This window comes from Scyliorhinus canicula, chromosome 11 (genome assembly GCF_902713615.1).
Source record: "Scyliorhinus canicula chromosome 11, sScyCan1.1, whole genome shotgun sequence".
NCBI classification, from domain to species: Eukaryota; Metazoa; Chordata; class Chondrichthyes; order Carcharhiniformes; family Scyliorhinidae; genus Scyliorhinus; species Scyliorhinus canicula.
The window spans coordinates 23,828,079-23,850,378 of record NC_052156.1 but is presented as its reverse complement, the minus strand read 5'-3'; the positions used below and the strand labels follow the sequence as shown (position 1 = coordinate 23,850,378).

Sequence of the window (22,300 nt, the reverse complement as noted above, 5' to 3'; positions counted from 1 at the left end):
TCCTGCACTTGTGCCATATATGTAGTCGGAGAATTAGCAAAAATTGTCCAACTACCTCCTTCCATTGCTCCGAAGCGACTTTCCGTGGAGACTCTTTGACAAAGAGTCATCCAGACTTGAAACATTAGCTCCATTTTCGCTCCAGAGATGCTGTCAGACCTGCTGAGATAGTGCAGCATTTTCTATTTTGGTTTCAGATTGTAGCATCCGCAGTAATTTGCTTTTGGCTCCTTGCAGCCTCCTGCCTAACAGTGAGCCCCTCCCCACTTTATCTTTCCCAGCAGCATTTCACAGCTGCATCAAGAAACTAGGGGCTCGTTAGATCAGCCACAGACAAACCAGACGCTCTTTTTAAACTGAATTTGGCAATGCTCCGAATCCATTTTGTGGCTTCCTCTCTTTAAACTACTGCAAACCTTTAAAATCCTGCAGCGGAATACTAATACCATGTTCACAAATGGTTAATTCCCACTCAGAGGTTTTCTTGTTAGGTGGAGCTTGCTTGTCCAAAATATTTTAATGGGGTAAAGCTATAGAATTATGACAGCGTTAACACTGGGCTCTCAGACTGAGAACCTGGGGCGGGATTCTCCAATAATGGGGTCGTGTCCCCACTCCAGCGTCAAAACGAGGGCCTTTCACTCTGAACATTCCTGAAGACTGCGCGCAAGCAATTCGCAGCCGGTTTTTAGCATCAACACCCATTCTCCGCCCCCGCATGGATTGCGATTTTGGCGTGGAGGCTCAGAGAATTCTGCTCCTGGTCTTTCTAGGAAGCTCTTCAGAACAAAAAGAGACAGCCTCTTTAAAAAGAACTGCAGTTAGAAAAAGCTGCTCAAAAGAGGAAGTAATTGAGAGTTAATGGACTGCTAAAGAGCTGTATAAATAACTGTGGTTAACCTTCCTTTGAAACTGCCTGGATCTGTCAATCAAAAGCTTTTAAAAAGCAATGGCCCGTGAAATTGAATGTCAAAAATGCTGTTCAAAGCTTTTAGATTGCTAGGCTTGAAGAGAAGCTTGAATAGGTTCAAAGACAATGAAATTGACAGTGGAAAAAGCACTTCAAGTGTTTCCATCTCATTAAAATATATACTTTTACCTTCATATCACAGATTTTTGAACTTGGCATGCTGGCAGACTGTTTAAAGGGTTTAAGTAGAAAGACCAACCAAATGATCTCCATCCCAGGAAAGAGTCCCGACCAGAGCCCCTCCAGCCCAGTTCAAGCTTTCCCCGACCCCCACCTCCCATGGCACTGAAGGCAAGTACAGGAAGGGTAATCACCCCCTTGCCCCCATACCCCCTCGGCATGCAAGACATTTAGAACATAGAACAGTACAACACAGAACAGGCCCTACGGCCCTCGATGTTGTGCCGAGCAGATCACCCTACTTAAACCCACGTATCCACCCTATGCCCGTAACCCAACAACCCCCCCCCTTAACCTTACTTTTTAGGACACTACGGGCAATTTATCATGGCCAATCCACCTAACCTGCACATCTTTGGACTGTGGGAGGAAACAGGAGCACCCGGAGGAAACCCACGCACACACGGGGAGGACATACAGACTCCGCTCAGACAGTGACCCAGCCGGGAATCGAACCTGGGACCCTAGAGCTGTGAAGCATTTATGCTAACCACCATGCTACCGTGCTGCCCCTAGGACTTCTTAGGACTTGCACCAGTTCATGCTCATAGGACTCCAAGCTGTGGTGAGCAGCTAGACCATCACAGGAGGCAGGTGAACTGGGCATCCTGCCCATAAATTATATTCAAATTATGCTTAATCAGTTATTTGCACGTTCTTGCCGGGTTTGGACAGGAACCTTGTCGGGGCCGATTGGACACTCACAATGGGTTTGACCCCCGGTTTGAAATCCGTTTTTTTCCTCCCACCTGATTCACCGGGCCAGTGGGATTCCCGCCGCTAGCTGGCGGCCCCAAAGAATCTGCTTCCCCTCACCCCTGTATTTTTCTTAACTATCGTCTCCGTACTCTGGGATCTCTTGGCCCTTTTGGTGATTTATTTAGGGATGTTCTATACCTTTTGTTAAAGACTGCATTCTACACAGCTTGGAGTTTAAAATACTTGGCAAAGGCTTTTAGTATCTCACCAAATATGGTCAAGGATTCATCTATACCTTGTCTTATGATTACATTGTTGGCAAATTCATCAAAGAAATACAAGAATGTATTAATTTGTACTTCTTCTGATTTCTGATGCACCCCTGTATCTAAAAATCTTCTGCCCCATTACCTCAAATTTGCATCTATTTTGGCGCTTGCATGAGCTTAACTTGGTCTGATAGTTTCAATTTACTATCCATGGCTGTTTTTCATAACATGGAAGTACAGCTTTCATTTGTTTTCTAACAGGAAAGCGCTGCAGTAACCTATTAACCTATTTTTTCCTCCTCTTCCTGCACTTGTCAGGTTCCAGCATCATCCTGTTTCAATCTCAGAGTGATCATTAAAACTTTGCAAAACTAACAATTTTTGCCAGCTATTTGCTTCTCTGAGCTTGGGAAATCAATTTGCTGGAAATTTGTTTTTGCTCTGCATTCTGCTTGAAAAATTCAGGCCTATATTGCTTCAAAAGTAATTTTGTAATAGTGTTCTATTTGTAATTCTCATCCATATTAATTCACATTTATTGGACGGGATTCTCCGAACCCCCGCTGGGTCGGAGAATCGCGTGGCACCGTGCGAATTGCGTCACGCAGCCCCAATGCCGGGACACAATTCTCCGCCGAGCGGGGTATGTGGCGACTCTCCGGCCCAGGCCGGCACGGGCCGGCGCCCCAATTCTCCGGCCACAATGGGCCGAGCGGTCGTCAAAAAAAATCCGAGTCCTGCTGGCGCCGGTCCAACATCCTCTGAGCCGGGGGGATCTCGGCGTTGAAGGGTCCTGTGGGAGGGAGGGGGCCTTCGTAGTGGCCTGGCCCGCGATCGGGGCCCACCGATCGGCGGGCCGGCCTCTCTGGCTGGGGGCCTCCTTTCCTCCGCGCCGGCTCCTGTAGCCCTGCACCATTTGGCATCGGGGCCGGCGTGGGGAAGAAGGCCACTGCGCATGCGTGCGTTGGCACCGGTGCCACTGCGCATGTGCGGACCCCACGACACCAAGATCGGCAGCTGGAGCGGCATGGGCCGCTCCAGCGCCGTGCTAGCTCCCTGTGGGCCGGAGAATGGGGTCCTGGAACGGGCGCCGACGCCAGAGTTAAACACTCCCTTTTTTACGCCGGCATCGACACTTAGCTGCCCGATGGGAGAATCCCGCCCATTTACTTTGAAAGTGGAAATGCATGAGTATATTCTGCTTAAAGTTTCTTTTTAACTCATTTTAGATAATGGATGCTCATTAACATTGAGTAAAATGGGACCGTTTACAGTCTTTCTTCCTCTGGTCAAGAAACTAAAAAACAACCAGGTGAGTTACCTTGGATAACAGATAGACAAATTGAAGGTGTTTCCCCATTTTAAACACAAAAAGGTTTTCTTAGAAAAAAATCCTATTTGGCATTCGTGAAATGGCAGCCACACAGTCCAGGTTTTCTCCAGTTGGATGCTTTGTAACCTTATGGATGGGAGAGTGCCCTTTGGAATAACTCAGTGGAAGCTTTGGACTTTGTGAAAGACTTGACAGTCTATGTGGTGTTGCAGTATCCTGAGAAATTATGTTACAAACTAAGGATTACCAAGATTGAGAATGCTGAGACACAGGGCAAAATTTGCAGGGTCCATTTGCTGCAGACAGGAATGCAATTATGGCAGCTGAATCTCGTGAGAGGGCCATGATGGGATTTGCGCGGGCAAGATTTCTGAGCGCAATGTTCCTGGGCCCTCGCAGATGGCGTAATCAGGGATGTGAACCTAAGAATACATTAATCGGCTTGACACTGTATCTTCGGGCAACATCAGAAGTTCCACTCCATCCCCATCACACCGGCATGAATCACTACTGCTTCAAACGGAAACCAGTTGTGATTACTACGCCGAGGGTGCAGAAGTGAGTAGAGCCGCTGGGTGGTGAGGGATATGGCTGTGCAAGGCCTGATAGGCAGGCCGGGGGATGGGGCCTCACAGGGAACCCATTGGGGTGGGGTTCTCATTATATTGTGAAGGGGCTGCTGTGCATGCATGGTGGTGGGGTGAGCAGACACTTAGAATGGCGGGGTGGAGGGGGGGGGCGGCTGCCCCGATGCCGATGAGGATTGCGGGGTGGGGGCCAGGTCAACCTGATGCCTTCATTGTGTTGGGAGGGGGTGGGGGGAGAGTTTGGCTCTCTGTGTTGGAGCATTGGAGGTGTTCCCCTTGTTTGCCGGGGGTGCCAATGTCCGGGGATGGGGGAGCCCTTTATCTTTACTAGCCCTTTGGCTAGAAATGGCAGCTGTAAAACCAGTGAGTTTCACACTGCTTTACGCACCTGACCCACCACTGTACAATTTTTGGAGATCTTCGTCCATTTGCACTCATGCAGCATCAGGTATCAGAGCTACAATTTATTATGCCAGCTGTATATGCACCGAATGCTTCAGGCAGGGAGAAGGTAGAGAAAAAAAGAGAGGGAAGACTTCTATTGAAACAGAATGTTTTATTTCATATTTATCATCATAGAATTTACAGTGCAGAAGGAGGCCATTCAGCCCATCGATTTATGACCTGTAATATGTAATAGTTAGGAGACACTTTGTAACACCACTTCATAAGAATAATCAAATTGATCTGAAATATACTTATTTTATGATCACCCCTCAGGTGAAGTCTCCAAAGTTGTTGATCAGGGCAAGACCCCTCAATTTGTCACCATCAGGCTGGGATGCCCCCAAATTGTTATAAATCTGGGTGAGGTGGAATGAGCTGGTTCCCTGTCATTATTCAACCCCGTGTGTTGGTAGCGACAAGATTTAATCTAAAAAAAGACCCTTCGTCGAGCGTGAGAGAGCAAGAGTGCTTGCTGACTTTTTCTTCTGTTCAACCTCCTGTACTTAGTTCACAGAAAACACACAAACAGGCCCGGAGGCTAGTTTTAGCTTTTAGCTAGTTTTCATATTCCATCTGGGAAGGGAATCCACAATTCTGTTTTGGCATTACTCACAGGATCTCTTGAGATGAGATGACCATTATGTCCCTTTGTCTCTACCAGAGGTGGCATCAGTTTCTGGATTCTGTAGCAGAACCTTGTCTAGAAACAGGGATGAGTCTAATTGTATCTTGGAGAAATCACCCACCAGCAATTCAGGCACCTGACTTTACATCCTCAGCCATCTATGGAGTGTACGACCATTTGAAAAAACTCTCAGGTCCATTAAAGTCTACAATTTCCCCACACAATTCTGTGTATTTTCCTCCGTCATCATGAAACCTCCATCATCATGTCAGTTACAGTATGGACTAAGAATTTGGGTGTGATATTAGTAGTGAGCACCTAGATGGCCTGAATCACTGGGTCTTCCAAAATGTTAGTCAGTAAGTGAAAGGTGCAGGACCACAGAACTAAACAGCTTCTTCCCTCTTTTGGGTGGAAGTGCTGGACACCCATACAAAGGCCTGCCTGAAAGTTGATTCAGACAGTAAATGGACCCACAGGTCCCCAACCAATTTTGAATTGCTGATCACATTTCTCGGGAAGAAAACAAATGGCCAGCAGTTCAAAATACCCCTACGATTCAGTGTTAGTACTATATATGTGAAATAACTCAACAGCTAGATTTTCAATTGGAGCAACCTAAACAATTTATCTTCCCTCTCCTTATCCGTTTCTATTTTATCTTTTCAAATACTTGTCTCATTCCATTTGCAATTTTCTCAATAACTTTTATTCTCGGTGAACTCATACAAAAAAATCTAACTTACTCCTTTATTCTTGATAGGGATTATTCTGAATTTACATCCCTTGTCACTGGTTCACGAACCAGCAGAAACAACATTTTGCGATGATCCCTTTTGGGGAACTCCGTACAGCAAAATCACCAGATTTACCAAACGACTCTCAAATGAAGAAATTACTGACAAAAGATTTAATTTTTTGCAACTTTAACACAAATTAGAACCAATACAAACTAAACATGATTTAACAGGCAAATGATACTGCAGATAAAAAGGTAATTTAATAGTAAATAATCACTGTGATAAGGATATATGTCTTACAAGACCATACGCAACAGCTTTAGTTTGAGTTTCATAGGTCTCAATTATCATTAGCAAGGCATGTTAATTCCAATAATTGTATACGGTGAAGGAATAAGTCTGAATCTTGCCTTTTATCTTAAGCAAGTCTGTTCTCAGAAAAACTCAGCAAAATGTCAATCTGTTTCCCCACACCGAACTGTTCTACCAGATAATCATTTACAGTTGAGCTAATGATTATTCATCATCTGCCCTTAACAATGCAATTGCCAAAGGTTGCAGTTACTGATATATTTGACAAGGCACACTTCTGTGAACCCTCTTTCCCCTCTTCCTGATGGTGTATCTTTCAAGGGCTCCTTTTCAACCAAACAATCAATCACACCCCGGTTCACTATTTGGCCACTTCTGGGAAACACCCAGCTCTTTACTTCCAACTGCTGACATAGTACTTGGAACTGTGATGTTGTGGCTATCAAAGAAATGTGGTTAAAGGAAGGGCAGGATTGGCAGATGAACATTGGAGAACATAGATGCTTCAGGAGAGATAGAGGGGGATGTAAAAGGGGTAGGGCATTACTGTTTAAGGATGCCGTACCGCTGCGGGAGGACACCTCGGAGGGCTCATACAATGAGGCAATCTGGGTAGAGCTCAGGAACAGGAAGGGGGCAATCACAATGTTGGGGGTTTATTATAGGCTCCCCAACTGCCAGAAAGAGATAGAAGAGCAGATAGGTAGAGAGATTTTGGATAGGTGAAAAAGTTATGATAGGGGTTTTGACTTCCCCTATATTGACGGAGACTCACTTAGTGGTAGGGGCTTGGATGGGGCAGAGTTTGTAAGGTCTATCCAGGAAGGCTTCTTGATGTAGTATGTAGATAGTCCAACTAGGGGACAGTACTGGACCTGGTATTGGGGAATGAGCCTGGACAGGTGGTTGAGGTTTCAGTAGGGGAACATTTTGGGAGTAGTGACACAATTCCGTCAGTTTTAGGGTACTTTTGGATAGGGATGAGGGCAACCCTTGTATTAAGGTACTAAACTGGGGAAAAGCAAATTATGATAACATTAGACAGGAATTGAAGAATTTGGATTGGGTGCAGCTGTTGGATAGGAAGTCAACATCGGACATGTGGGAGCCCTTCAAGCGACAGTTAATTAGGATTCAGGAAAGACACGTTTCTGAGAGATGAAGGATAAGTGTGGGAAGTTTAGGGAGACTTGGATAACAAGAGATATTGTGCACCTTGGCAAAAAGAAAAAGGAGGCTTTTATATGGTCCAGAAGGGTGGGGACAGTCGACACCCTTGAGGAGTATAAAGGAAGTAGGAAGGTACTTAAGCGGAAAATTAGGAGGGCTAGGAGGGGTCATGAAAAGTCTTTGGCAAGCAGGATTAAGGTGAATCCCAAAGCTTTTTATACATATGTAAAAAGCAAGAGGATGGTCAGGGAAAGGATTGGACCACTTAAGCACAGTGAGGGGAATCTATGTGTTGAGCCAGAGGAAATGGGCGAGGGACTAAATGTGTACTTGGCATCAGTACATTGTGGACTTTGTTGAAGATGATTCTTGGGAAGGGTGTGTGGATAGTCTGGGTCATGTTGACATCAAAAAGGAGGAGATATTGGGTGTTTTAAAAGACATTAAGATAGATAGGTCTCCTCTGCCTGATGGGATTTACCCCAGAATACTGAAGGAAGCAAGGGAGGAAATTGCTGGGGCCTTGACTGACATCTTTGTATCCTCATTGGGTACAGGTGAGATCCCAGAGGACTGGAGAATAGCTAATGTGGTACCCCGATTAAGAAAGGTAGTAGGGATAATGCTGGAAACTATAGGCTGGTGAGCCTCACATCGGTAATAGGTAGATTATTGGAGAGAATTCTCAGGGACAGGATTTCTACCCATTTCAAAACAAATGGACTCATTGGCGATAGACAGCATGGTTTTGTGAAAGGAGGTCGTGCCTCGATAACTTGATCGAGTTTTTTGAGGAGGTGACAAAGATGGTTTATGAGGGGATGGCAGTGGATGTTGTTTACATGGACTTCAGTAAAGCCTTTGACAAGGTGCCTCATGGCAGACTGGTACAAAAGGTGAAGTCACACAGGATCAGAGGTGAGGTGGCAAGATGGATATAGAACTGGCTTGGTCACAGAAGGCAGAGGGTAGCAGTAGAAGGGTGTTTTTCTGAATGGAAGGTTGTGACAGTGCTGTTCCACAGGGATACAGTGCTGGGGCCTCTGTTGTTTGTAGTATAAATAAACGATTTGGAGGAAAATGTAGCTGGTCTGATCAGTAAGTTCGCAGATGACACCAAAGTTGGTGGAGTAGCAGATAGTGTTGAGGATTGTTAGAGGATGCAGCAGGACATAGATAGGTTGGAGACTTCGGCAGAGAAATGGCAAATGGAGTTTAATCCGGACAAATGTGAGGTAATGCATTTCGGTAGGTCTAACATAGAAGGGAAATATACAGTAAATTTGTAAAACTCTTACAGTTAATAATAATAGTAATAATAATAATAATCGCTTATTGTCACAAGTAGGCTTCAGAGAAGTACTATGAAAACCCCAGTTGTATAGAACCTTGGTAAAGCCGCACTTGGAATATTGTGCACATTTCTGGTCGCCACACCAGCAGAAGCATGTGGAGGCTTTGGAGAGGGTGCAGAGGAGGTTTACCAGGATGTTGCCTGGTCTGGATGGTGTTAGCTATGCGGAGAGGATGAATAGTCTCAGACTGTTTTCATGGTTGAGGTTAAGTGGCGACCTGTTAGAGGTCTACAAGATTCTGAGGGGCATGGATACAGTGGATGGGCAGGCACTCTTTCCCAGGGTAGAGGGGTCAGTCAACAAGGGGTATAGGTTTAAGGTCCATGAGGCAAAGTTTAGAGGAGACATGCGAGGCAGGTTGTTTTCACACAGAGGGTGGTGAGTGCCTGAAACACACTGCCAGAGAAGGTTGTTAAAGCAGAAACATTACCAACATTCAAAAGGCATCTCGACAGATACATGGATAGGATGGGTATAGAGGGATACGGCACAAGGAAGTGCTGAGTGCTGTGGCCAATGGTGGTATCATGACCGGTAGAGGCTTGGAGGGCTGAAGGGCCTGTTCCTGTGCTGTATTATATTGTTCTTTGTTCTTTATCACCTTTGAGACATTCACATAGCTTTCCAGGTCTTTTTAGCCAGCTCACACAGCACCTCCAAGAGCTCCTGTCTCTTCAGGAGAGCGACTTTCTTCCTCCTTTCACAAGAATTCTCTGTGTCACTCCTTCTGTCTCTGTCTGCTTTCTCTTTGTGTTTGCATCTGTGTCTCTACTTTGTGTCTGCCAGCCACATGGCTTTTTTCTTAAGTTCCTGTTGGTATTGCTCCCAGATTAAGGATTGTGAGGTCACATGGATCGGTATTTCTTATTATCCAATAAAATCACAGTTGCTAGGGCGGCACGATGGCGCCGTGGTTAGCATTGCTGCTTCACGGCGCTGAGGACCCGGGTTCGATCCCACCCTCGGTCACTGTCTGTGTGGGGTTTGCACAATCTCCCCGAGTCTGCATGGGTCTCACCCCCACAACCCAAAGATGTGCAGGGTAGGTGAATTGGCCACACGAAATTGCCCCTCAAGTGGAGAAAAATAATGGAGTACTCTCAATTTATAAAAAGAAAATTACAGGTGCTAGGGTGACCAGATGTCCTGGTTTTGCCTGGATAGTCCTGGATTTTCATTAAATATTCCAGTGTTCTGACAATTTCCTCAAAATTGTTCAAATATCCTGGCTTTCAGTTTTTCCCTTTTTGGACAACATTTAGACTATGCCAATGGCAACAAGACAGCAGCGAAATACTAATGCAACTCAAATGTAAACCAAGGAGAGGCAGCAGGAATGGGGCGTCTGGGACGATTAACAGCAGGTCAGGCTTGCTCTTCAGGAGCTCTTGTGATATCTGTCTGGGCCAGTCTCCTAAATGTAGTATTGATAGTGTCTCTTAGCAACCATGAGCTCACTGATGGTGGAGTTTGTGTGACAGGAGAAACTCCCAGCAAAAGCACTCAATGCGGGAGCTGGGGCGAAACAGCTCTGTGCGACATTGAGGTGGGTCCCAATCACACAGACCCCGATCACCCCTTCATGTGAAACTCCACGTATTACCAGGAGCTGATGAATGTGTCCCGGTTTTGACTTTTGAAAATATGGTCATGCAAACAATTGATATCTTTGCAATTAATACAAACTGCTAAAAATCCCTCTCAAACGTTCTTAAAAGCAATTACAGATTCCACAGACCTTTTAAAGAAATTACACATTTTCCTTCCTGTAATGCTTCTGGGTCAAAGATCATCACACTTTCACTATATTTATTTTCAAATCCTGAAAGAATGTTGAAAACCCCTGTTGGATCCTCCTTAAGATCTTATGATCTTGCAGAAAGAAATGTTTTTCATATATTTTTTCATAACTATAACCTTTAATGTGCCCTTTCCATGGTTTTAAAATTCCATTCCTTAATTAAATATCAGTTCTCCACGCCAACCATGGTCCAACAAATGTCTTACAGAAATTAAAAAAGACTTCCTGGAGTTTCTATTCAATACAACATGTTCTATATATATTGCTGAACATAGATCCATTAATGATTACAATAATTTACACTCCACCTTTTCTCCCATTTGAAATTTGGCATTCTTGCATATGCCCTGATGAGTGCAAGATTAAAAACTTTGGCAACATGTCCCTCTTTTCAGCAATATTCAAGTTCTGTATTACCAAATTCTATTTATTTTTATGCTCTTTCAGTACCCACTTCGCCTTTAGAGCTTTATATATCAGCCCCCATGATTTATTCATACTTCTCTATGTGACATACTCAGTAACTGCAGTGAGAAATTGACAAACTCTGAGTGAATTTGTGTAATCTGTACAATTTGGAATTTGATATCAAACATCTTGAACATTTTAACCATCTCATTTGAAAGACTCGTTCACGCTTATGAAACTTGTTTCAATCTAATTTCATATTTGCCTTCTAAAGTCATTTGTAGCTCATTTACGGAATCATTAAATTTTGAATGCGATTCTGAACAGTGAAACAAAGATCAGTGAAAGCGAAATTAATCTTGAATCCTCTCTGCTTTTGATGGTAGTCACCGTTGGCTTATTTGGATCCAAGGTGCTCTTGGGAGTTTCCAAATAAACCAGAACCTGCTGTATTGTCGAAGCTTCATACTTTCGATTTGGCACCCCATTTGACACTCATTCCTATGAATTTGCATTCATTAATACTTAATCACGTCAAAGCTTGTCTCAGGGCAGAGACATATATTTGTTTTTTTGAAAAGGCACATTCCAATGGATGGTGTTTCAAGGAACATTTACTCTGTTCAATGTTAAATTATTTTCATGTGAATAGCCAGAAGCTCCATTTTAGGCATAAGCATGGAAAAAATAGAATCATTCTTTTTTAATATCCCTTTGACTCTAGCATTGTGCACAAGGAAATTCCAGGCTCCCTGGGCTGGACAGTTTTTGAAAATGAATTTACTTCATGACCAATGTACTCAAATCCAGGTTTATTATATACTGCTAATTCAATTCAACCAAACAATAAAAAAAATAATAATAATTTACGGGAAGCAGGCATCGCTGGTTACATAGAATTTACATAGAATTTACAGTGCAGAAGGAGGCCATTCGGCCCATCGAGTCTGCACCGGCTCTTGGAAAGAGCACCCTACCCCCTACCCAAGGTCAACACCTCCATCCTATCCCAATAACTCAGTAACCCCACCCAACACTAAGGGCAATTTTGGACACTAAGGGCAATTTATCATGGCCAATCCACCTAACCCGCACATCTTTGGACTGTGGGAGGAAACTGGAGCACCCAGAGGAAACCCACGCACACACGGGGAGGATGTGCAGACTCCGCACAGACAGTGACCCAAGCCGGAATCGAACCTGGGACCCTGGAGCTGTGAAGCGATTGTGCTATCCACAATGCTACCGTGCTGCCCAAGCATAGACCAGCATTTATTGCCCATTCCTAGTTGCCCTTCAGAAGGTGATGGTGAGTTCCCTTCTTGAACCACAGCTGTCCATACACCCACTATGCTGTCAGGGCGGGAGTTCCAGGATGTTGCCCCAGCGACAGTGAAGAAATGGCAATATATTTCCAAGTCAGAGTGGTGCGTGACTTGGAGGGGAACCTCCAAGTGGTGGGGTTCTGCTGCTCTTGTCCTTCTAGATGGTAGTGGTCGTGGGTTTGGAAGGTGAGTTACTGCAGTGCATCTTGTAGATGGTGCACACAGCTGCCTCTGTTTGTCGGTGGTGGAGGGTTTGGTTGTTTGTGGAAGGGGCAGCAATCAAGCGGCCTGCTTTGTCCTGGATGGTGACGAGCTTCTAGAGTGTTGTTGGAGCTGCACTCATCCAGGCAAGTGGAGAGTATTCCATTGCATTCCTGACTTGTGCCTTGTAGATGATGAACATGCTTTGGGAGGGGTCAGGAGGTGAGTTACTTGCCATAGGTTTCCTAGTCTTTGACTGGCCTTGGTAGCATTTTCTTTTTTTTTGGCAGTCTCTTTTGAATTTTATATTATTTTAAATTTACATCTATCCAAAATGCTCTATACTATTCACTCAAACATTTTTCTTAAAAAAAAATGTAGCTGCAAGTGTTTTCTTGGGGAGCAATTGAACGGAACAGTTTCTTAGTATCCTTTCAGGTGGGTTTAGCTTGGGGTTTCTTCCCGGCTATGTCAGTGAGTTCCCCACCGCTATCTAACCACACTTAGTCACTTTGTGAGCCCTGGGGAGTTTCTCTCCAGACTAGCCCACAGAGAGGGTGTGTGCTACTGGCCGTGTTGCCCCCAAACGGGGATGCGACGCGATCGGTAGATGGTGGAAGAGGTCTCCTCGGGCTTCCCGACATCTGGTATGCCTCGTGAGATCTAACCAGATTTCACGAGCCGTTGTGATCAGGATCCCGCCCACAATGGATGGGACCAAGTTTACCACGCTTAAGTGTACTGGCCCGGATTTAACTGGCTCCTGGCATCTACCAACCTCCCCAGGGAGGCCCCAGACAGGCACTATTAATACAGGTCCACACGAATGGCACCCGGGCGTGGGGGAGGTCTCCCAGGCCATTGGAGGCCCCTGGCAAGTGAGGGACAGACAGACAGGCCCCCTGACCTTCCCCCTGGCAAGAAGGCACCTTGACGCTCCCACCTTTCGACTGCCAGGATGCTGTTTGGCACTGCCAAGCTGGCAGGAGCAGTGTTGGGTGTTAGGTGACAGTGCCAAGGGCCAGGCCCAAGGGAGGCTATGCCCATGAAAGGAGGGTGGAGGGGGGTATGAAAGATGGGGGTGGATGCAGGGCGAGTTTGAAGGGGCCTCCGGAAGGTTGGGGGAGCGATGAGTGGGGATCCTGGGGATTGATCAGATGGGTGGGGGGGGTGGGTGTTTGGCTCAAAGGAGGTGTGGGGGTTGTGAGGTACTGCCCATGTGTATGCGTGGGTGACATTTCCCATGTGTGTGGGGACCCTCAAGCACACTTAGAGATTAGGGAACCCTTTCAAAATAGTGGCTCGATCTCTGAGGAGCCGGTCTGGCCACTGAGTACAGCTCCCCAGTGATGAAAGTAATTCTAAGGGTGTGATTTAACTCAATGGGAACAATCCCACAGCAATTGCGTTTAGCCGTGTGTTTTCCGGCGCTTGCAATGCCAAGAAATACAACGTTATCAAACGCCACTCGCGTTAGTTAGGGGGCATCACATAGCCCCGTTTTCTGCACTGAGATGCTCCACTCACCGCAGCTCCTCAGTATAGAAAGAAATCGGGACACTATTTTTAAATAACGTCCGATCTATGGAGCCCCCAACCCAGCCAAGCTCCAACTCACTAAGAAGGGGTCCCTGAGCCCCCCCAAGCACCCACTCAGAGCACCCCTGGCCCGGTCGCTGTCACGTGAAAATTCCCAGCTTGGCACTTTGGCTGGCCCTGCTAGGCTGCCAGGTTGGAGGTGCCAGGGTGCCCGGGTGGTACCAGCTGTGATAGGGTACCACTCATCCAAAGGACATACACCTGGGGCCTCCGATCACCAGGGAGGCGCCCACAACTGCTGACCTGCCTAGTCCCCGTTTGCGGAGACCAGTACTGAACAGCGCCCGCCCGAGGTCTCCGAGGCAAAGGGCATGAATCACAACATCTTGGGAAACTGCATATTGGAGTGAGACTAGCTGCATATTGGAGTGAGACTAGCTGCATATTGGAGTGAGACTAGCTGCATATTGGAGTGAGACTAGCTGCATATTGGAGTGAGACTAGCTGCATATTGGAGTGAGACTAGCTGCATATTGGAGTGAGACTAGCTGCATATTGGAGTGAGACTAGCTGCATATTGGAGTGAGACTAGCTGCATATTGGAGTGAGACTCGCTGCATATTGGAGTGAGACTAGCTGCATATTGGAGTGAGACTATCTGCATATTGGAGTGAGACTCGCTGCATATTGGAGTGAGACTCGCTGCATATTGGAGTGAGACTCGCTGCATATTGGAGTGAGACTAGCTGCATATTGGAGTGAGACTCGCTGCATATTGGAGTGAGACTCGCTGCATATTGGAGTGAGACTCGCTGCATATTGGAGTGAGACTCGCTGCATATTGGAGTGAGACTCGCTGCATATTGGAGTGAGACTCGCTGCATATTGGAGTGAGACTCGCTGCATATTGGAGTGAGACTCGCTGCATATTGGAGTGAGACTAGCTGCATATTGGAGTGAGACTAGCTGCATATTGGAGTGAGACTAGCTGCATATTGGAGTGAGACTAGCTGCATATTGGAGTGAGACTAGCTGCATATTGGAGTGAGACTAGCTGTTTCGCTCTAATATGCAGATTTGCCAAAAAGTTAGATCTTGCGAGGCGTTGTCAGCCGGGTAGATCCTGGAGCGTGGTCTCTTGGCTTCTAGCAGCCATGTTGCGCCAGGGCACACTGCTTTTCAGGCGCAACATGGCCATTCGATCATGCCCTAAATGTGGGCTACCCTGGAGAGAAACTCCCCAAGACTGGCTCGCTCACAGAAGGCAAAGGGTAGCAGTAGAAGGGTGTTTTTCTGAATGGAAGGTGGTGACTAGTGTGTTCCACAGGGATCTGTGCGTGGGCGTCTGTGAAGTGGCCTCTAGAAAGTTAGACCATAAGACCATAAGATCATAAGACATAGGAGCAGAATTAGGCCACTCGGCCCATCGAGTTTGCTCCGCCATTCAATCATGGCTGATATTTTCTCATCCCCATTCTCCTGCCTTCTCCCCATAACCCCTGATCCCCTTATTGATCAGGGTTGTACATAAACGATTTGGAGGAAAATGTAGCCAGTCTGATTAGTAAGTTCGCGGATGACACCAAGGTTGGTGGAGTGGCAGATAGTGTTGAGGATTGTCAGAAGATACAGCAGGACATAGATAGATTGGAGACTTGGGCAAAGAAATGGCATATGGAATGCTTGCCTTCATTGTATGGGGCATTGAGTGTAAAAATTGGCAAGTTATACTACAGTTGTATAGAACCTTGGTAAGGCCGCATTTGGAATATTGCGCACAATTCTGGTCGCCACACTACCAGAAGGATGTGGAGGCAAACTTTGGAGAAAGTGCAGAGGATATTTACCAGAATGTTGCCTGGTCTGGAGGGTGTTAGCTTTGTGAAGAGGCGGGGTAGACTGGGACTATTTTCATTAGAAAGATGGAGGTTGAGGGGTGACCTGATAGAGGTCTACAAGATTATGATGGGCATGGATCGAGTGGATGAGCAGGCACTCTCTCGCAGGGTGGAGGGGTCAGTCATCAGGGAGCATAGGTTTAAGGTCCGTGGGGCAAAGTTTAGAGGAGAAGTGCGAGGCAGGTTTTTTACGCAGAGGGTGGTGAGTGTCTGGAACGCATCGCCAGGGGAGTTTGTGGAAGCAGATACATGAACGGCATTTAAAAAGCATCTCGACAAACATATGGATAGGATGGGTATAGAGAGATACGGCACAAGGAAGTGCTGAGGGTTTTGTCAAAGGTGGTATCATGACTGGTACAGGCCTGTGGGGGCCAACGGGCCTGTTCCTGTGCTGTATTTGTATTTGAGGGTCCCCACAACCCCCACCCATGCGTAATGTCAGCTTCCACACACACATGGGCATTAACCCACACCTCCCCAAGTGAGGACACTCCGCTATGGAGTTGCTGAGGGCCCTCCCTTTTCAGATCTTCCCATGCCCTCTTTGGGCCCCTTCTCCTTTCAGGACCCCCAACCTTCCTCCCACCAACCTTCTAGAGGGCCCTTCATACCCACTCTTTACCTCCCACCCCCACCCTTCATATCCTCCCTCACCCCTCCTTTCATGGGCATGGCCCCCCTCAGGTCTAGCCCTTGGCAGAGCCACCCTGGCATCCAGGCAGCATGACACTGCCATCCTGACACCGTAGGTGTGCTCCTGCATGCATGGTAGTGCCACCTTGGCAGATACCTGGGAACTCCACCATCTGGAGGATCCCCTCCAAATCAATTCACCACCCCAACTTGGAAATGTATTGCCTTTCCTCCACTGTTGCTGGGTCAAAATCCTGGAACTGCCTAGCATCACTATGGGTGCAACTGTACCTCAGGGACTGCAGCGGTTCAAGAAGGCAACTCACCCCCACGTTCTGAAGGGCAATTAGAGATGGGAAATAAATACGGGCCTAACCAGCAACGTCCAAATCCCGTAAAAATTATTTTTTTATACAGGGCCAAAAATATAAAAACATACCATTGATGTTACCAGGTATCAAACTTGATAGGTTCTAGTTTGATAGTATTTTCATTTTCTAACTTGTGTTGTTTCCCAACAAAGGTAATTGAAACAAACAGGTTTTCATGCAAACAGCACATTATACCTGGTACTCTACTACTGGAGGACTTTGAAAATAACACGATCTTTGAAACATTGGCTGGTGATCCAGTTGAAGTGAACAAGAAAGATAAGGTAGCATTTATGGTACAATCTTTCATTTTGAATATTGTAATTTTGGCTTATCACAGGAATAGCTGCATGTGTTTTAAAAAATGAAATATTTCCCTGTTGGATGGCAACTGTATGATTAATTATTTTAAAATGCAAAAGCAGGACATGTAAGCTCGATTTTGCACTCATCGTCTGATGAATGAGGAGACACTCCAAGAGACAGTCACCATTGACAATCTCCAGTAATTATTTTCCCTCAGCTGCTGATGTAATTGACAGCAGCCTGGGTTCTCCTTCACCGGCCTAGATTTTCACTGCGTCAGATTGACTCAGGAAATGGTGGGCAGGTCCTGATTCTGGGATTCCCAACGCCATTCACGAGCTGTTGTGATTTTTGGAGGTGCCTCCAAAGGGTGGAAGCTTGTTCCTGTCAAAGGCCCCCATCTGGCACTCCCAACCTGGCTGGTTCCATTGCGGAGGTAGGTATCTCCTACTCATTCGCAACTTTCATGGTGTCGGGCCAGGTTTTTAAAGAGTTGTGGTTTATGGCCCCTTGGAGTAGTCATGAACCCTTGTGTGCATGAGGGGAACTTTTAAAGAGTAATTTCCAAAGGTCCCCTCCTGGTTCAGTTCTAACTGCAGAAATAATCTCAAGAGGTTTCTCAAAAAAACGATCATGAACCAATCCAGGAACGATAGCCCATAATACATAACATACAACCTATGGCAGGTGTGATCCCCAATTCAGCACCCCTCCCCACCCCTCCCCCCCTTCCAGACCGCTCATACCCTCTATACCTAGCTCTGCCCTTCCACCTGTTCCCTATGTTCCCTCGTGTGTCCTATGCCAAGCTCTGCCCTTCCAACCACTCCATTTGGCTCCACATGCTCCCATTGATCCACTATACACTTTGTAGAACCAATGAACCCTATAGTATAAGTTGGAATGTACAAAGAAAAATCCATAAAAAGAGCCATGGGGGTGGGTGGAAGGGTAGAACTTAGCATGGGGCGTGAGGGACATAAAGGGTATGGGGGCGTTAGGTGGCATGGATGAGGCATGTAGAGTGTTTGGAGGGTGACGGGGTGTGAAAGGTGAGGGCTGGAGGGTCTTTTTTTTCAGCTGGGACAAGTTCCCAGTATCAAGGCCGGCCTTTTAAACAGCTGGCCTCCACTCCCAGGAACCTCTGTGGTTGCCTTTGCACCTCTTCCTGGGTTGGCTAGCGTGACTCCAGCCCACACCTGCCCCCCGAGCAATGAAGATGCCGCTTTTGCAGGTACTTTCTTGCGAGGCAGGTGAGCCGAGTGGGGAATGTTCCTGACCCCTCCTACCTGCCCTCAGGATGAAAATCCAAGCTATCATCTCAGCAATGGAGATAACAAGACTAGACATCGGAGATAGATAATAATTTACAATCAAACAAAATGATATGACAAGAAAATGTAAAAAACATTGGCCGTGCTTTCAATTCTTTCCACTGAGCTGCAGTTAATTAAGAAATATCAAAGTCCTTAGTCCCTTTCCCAATGTATTGTGATAATTGATTAGGGTAGATTTGTACAGTTGAGTGCAGGTGCAGATATCTGAATCAGTTCTTTGAGATCCTTTACTAAAGTGTCTGAGTACCTTAATTGGAGGAGATTTGAGTAAAGTTTTATATGAGACCATTTTATAAGAGCTTCTATGTTGATATGTTTTTATATAATTCAAACAATTTACAGCTTATTGTATGTTATGCACTGTGGGTTATCACTCCTGAATTGGTTCATGATTGTTTTTGAGAAGAACCTCTTGAGGTTGTTGCTGAGATTAGATCAAAAGTATCAGCACATGCAATACCATTTGGTTCAAGGTCAGTCATAGTGATTTTAAATATATATATTCTACACTGCCATGTCTATTGTGCACCCTGTCAAGACCAACCTTCTCCCTCTTTAGAGTGCTGAGTGGATTTGATGTGCTATGATTCCATAGGTACTGGAATCCTTTAGCCCACCCAACCGGAGATTCTTCATGTGCATGAGGTGAATTATGGACATAGAGCTATAACATGCCATCTCCATTATCAAATTACACCAGCTAGACTCCAATAATGAAGTCAATGGGATGAAATATCTCTTTGCTCTATACTGTACTAGTTAACACATTCTCATCAAGTTCCTGCCTGTGTCATTTTAGTGATACTGTCCATCCATTAAAATAACAGGATTTCAACTTAAATGCATAAACTATTGTGTCACTCCTTCATGTTCCTATACTCCAATACCTTTTCATTCTATGATACTTGGGCGGAATCTTATATTTCCTCAAAGTGTCAGGCACAGACTGAAAACCGGTGTGTAGCTGTCCGGTTGCACAGACCAGTTTTCACTTCAGATCTTGGGCCTCATAAAGAAACAAATGGCTGAGCGAAGTTACCCTGTCACTCTGGCAGGGTGGGGCCTGATGGAGTTGGTACCCAGCTCCACAGAGAGCAGGGTGCCATCTTTAAAGGGTGACCCAATCAGAACTGAAGTGTTAATCCCCCCCCCCCCCGCCCCCCGCCATCCCACCAATATCACACAGGTATCAGGGGCTTTCCCTCCACCCTTAGAGAAGCATTCCCCCCCTGCCCCCCCCCCCCCCCCCCCCGACAATCATCAGGGGCTCCCCCACCCCAACACAATTGAAGTATTACCGGATTTCTTCCCCAGGGCACGCATCCCCTGGACTTGCACCCTTACTGCCATCTTTACTGCCCACTCCTCCATTGCCTGCAAATTCCCCTATCATTGGCCACTCCACCCCACCTGCCCACCACACATAAATGGGACCCCTCCTCCTCCCCCTCCCTGGACACTGCCCCTGGCACATGTTGGCATTGCCAGGTTGGCACTGCCAGTCGGCACTGCCAGTGCCAGGGTACTGCCTGGGCATGTCCCTCTCCCCCCGGGAGCTATACTTAATAATAATAATAATAATAATAATCACTTAATGTCACAAGTAGGCTTCAATGAAGTTACTGTGAAAAGCCCCGAGTCGCCACATTCCGGCGCCTGTTCAGGGAGGCCGGTACGGGAATCGAACCCGCGCTGCTGGCCTTGTTGTGCATTACATGCCAGCTGTTTAGCCCACTGTGCTAAACCAGCCCCTACGTTTGGAACGCCACGACTGTTCTTACGTTTGGATCCCCACGACTGTTCCACTCATTAAAAAGCTGTTGTAAACCTCGCTGAATATGGATATTTAATGCGAGGGCGACCAGGTTGGAGGGGGGGGGGGGCTTAATAATATTATAACTTATCATAATTCATTTCAAAGAAGTTCCCGTCCTTTGTGGTCATGAACCTCGTAACATTGCCAGAGAGGGGTGGGGAAAATCGGAAAACGTGATCCCTCCGGAGAGAATCGGGTTTCCTGATTCTCTCTGGATTTTCCGCCAGCATCGCTGTTCTCTCGGACAGCGATCGTGTGCTGAAAATCACCCCCATAGACCCCCGTGTCCATATCTGAACAGTTGTACAGCAGAGTAACACAATATTAGATTGCTGTCTTTAGCTGTGTCTTTATATTAATGTAGTGATTAGAAACCTCAAGGTGTACAATTGGAGGAACCAATCTGCTAACTAATGTTACTTCCTCATTTGTCTGTGCAAAGCACTTTCAGCTTCTCTTTCAAAACAAAACGTACAACATTGTGAGGGGCAACAAAGCAGCATCGAATGGCATCATTCACACGATTGACCAGTTTTTATATGGAAATATTGAAAATCTGGGAAATCCACATGTAAGTCTCAAATTAAATATATATTATTGTGTATTAAACTAATTCATTTTCATTTACTTTCTCCTTTTTGGCTGATTTCTTACCCACTTTGCACAAATCTTTCCCTGGCTTCTATCTTTGGGAATAAATCTATCTATTGCCCAAATGTTCGAGATGGCATAATCTGAAATAAAACAGGGAATGCTGGAAAAGCTCAGGAGAACTACAGCATCTGTGGAGAGATCAACAGTTAGCTCGTTGAGTCCATATGCCTCTTCTACAGAGCTGAGGAGAGGTAGAAATGTCCGCATATTTTGAGGTTTACTTCGTGTGATTATACTTATGATGGGAAAACTTTGCATATATAATTCCAGCAAATCAAGCTCTGCATGAGGGGTGAAAATTTATCATTTTTGAATGAGTTTATAAATTTGATACGCAAAAAGCATGGAAGACCTTTCCCTCTCCCTGGGAATGGCTTAACTATATATTTAGTTTTACAGATGTGACTTTGTGGAATAGTTTTGCACCTAGTGCTCATTACTAAAGTGTATGTCTGGAAGTGTATTAAAAAGCATATTCTATAAACAATGTAAATCATTGCTATGTTTTGAATTGTTCAAGCTATAATTATAATGCTTGTCAAATATTATGTTCATGGTTTTTCTATCAAACCACGGGCTGGATTCTCTGCCCTCGCGACTCGGAAATACAAATCTCGACAAGTGGGTGCGAATTACTACAAATGGGGACTCGGTGCCATGGTTTCGGAGGGGGAGAGAAAGGCTAAAAAAACACTGAAAAACCATTGAAAGTTGTCAGGCATGCTGGGGTGTGGATTCCCAGGATGTGGACAATAACAGGGAGTGACTTGGTGCCGAGTCCATGGACTCGGGGTCCACCCCTCGGGATTGGGGTGGTCTGGCTCAGACTGCCATTTCTGCAGCCTGTCTTTCAAATGCACCCCCTTTGGTGTTTCTTCCTGCCTCCCAATTGCTCACACTGCTGAATGTTACCTTTATCCTTTAAATACTCAGAAGGCCCCTGGTCAGCTGGGAGCCCACCCAGGCAGCCCCTCTGGACACCCTCATACCCCAGCTGTATCATCAAACGGGATGGCCATGTCCAAGCTCAGTCAGGGGCCCACGAGGTGTTGACACTCCACAAAAGTGCTGCCCCACTGCAGTGGAAGCAGGGGATCAGCAGAGCTCACTCCAACCAGAGGATACCTGCACCATGGCCTTTGGAGCCCTCCCTGGTTCTCTGCCCCAATCAGGGCAGAGGCTTCACTCGTGAGCCCCACCCCTCAGGCTCACCAGCTATCTAGCTGCCTTCTCCTGGTGAGACTGGCAGCACTGACTGCCTCTGTAGGTAGTGTCCAGGAGGGCAGGCTTGAGCTTGCGGCCCACCCTGGGAGAGCGTGTC

At 46.2% G+C, this 22,300-nt stretch overlaps 1 protein-coding gene across 1 annotated transcript in view; it reads left to right on the top strand.

Annotated features, from left to right (window-relative positions):
- stab1 (stabilin 1) overlaps nt 1-22,300 on the top strand; it is a 324,671-nt gene that overhangs the window by 58,702 nt on the left and 243,669 nt on the right. The window contains exons 11-13 of the mRNA XM_038812582.1: nt 3,348-3,430; nt 17,019-17,150; nt 20,768-20,896. Of these exons, the coding sequence (XP_038668510.1) occupies nt 3,348-3,430; nt 17,019-17,150; nt 20,768-20,896 (344 nt within the window). The remainder of the gene's footprint in view (nt 1-3,347; nt 3,431-17,018; nt 17,151-20,767; nt 20,897-22,300) is intronic.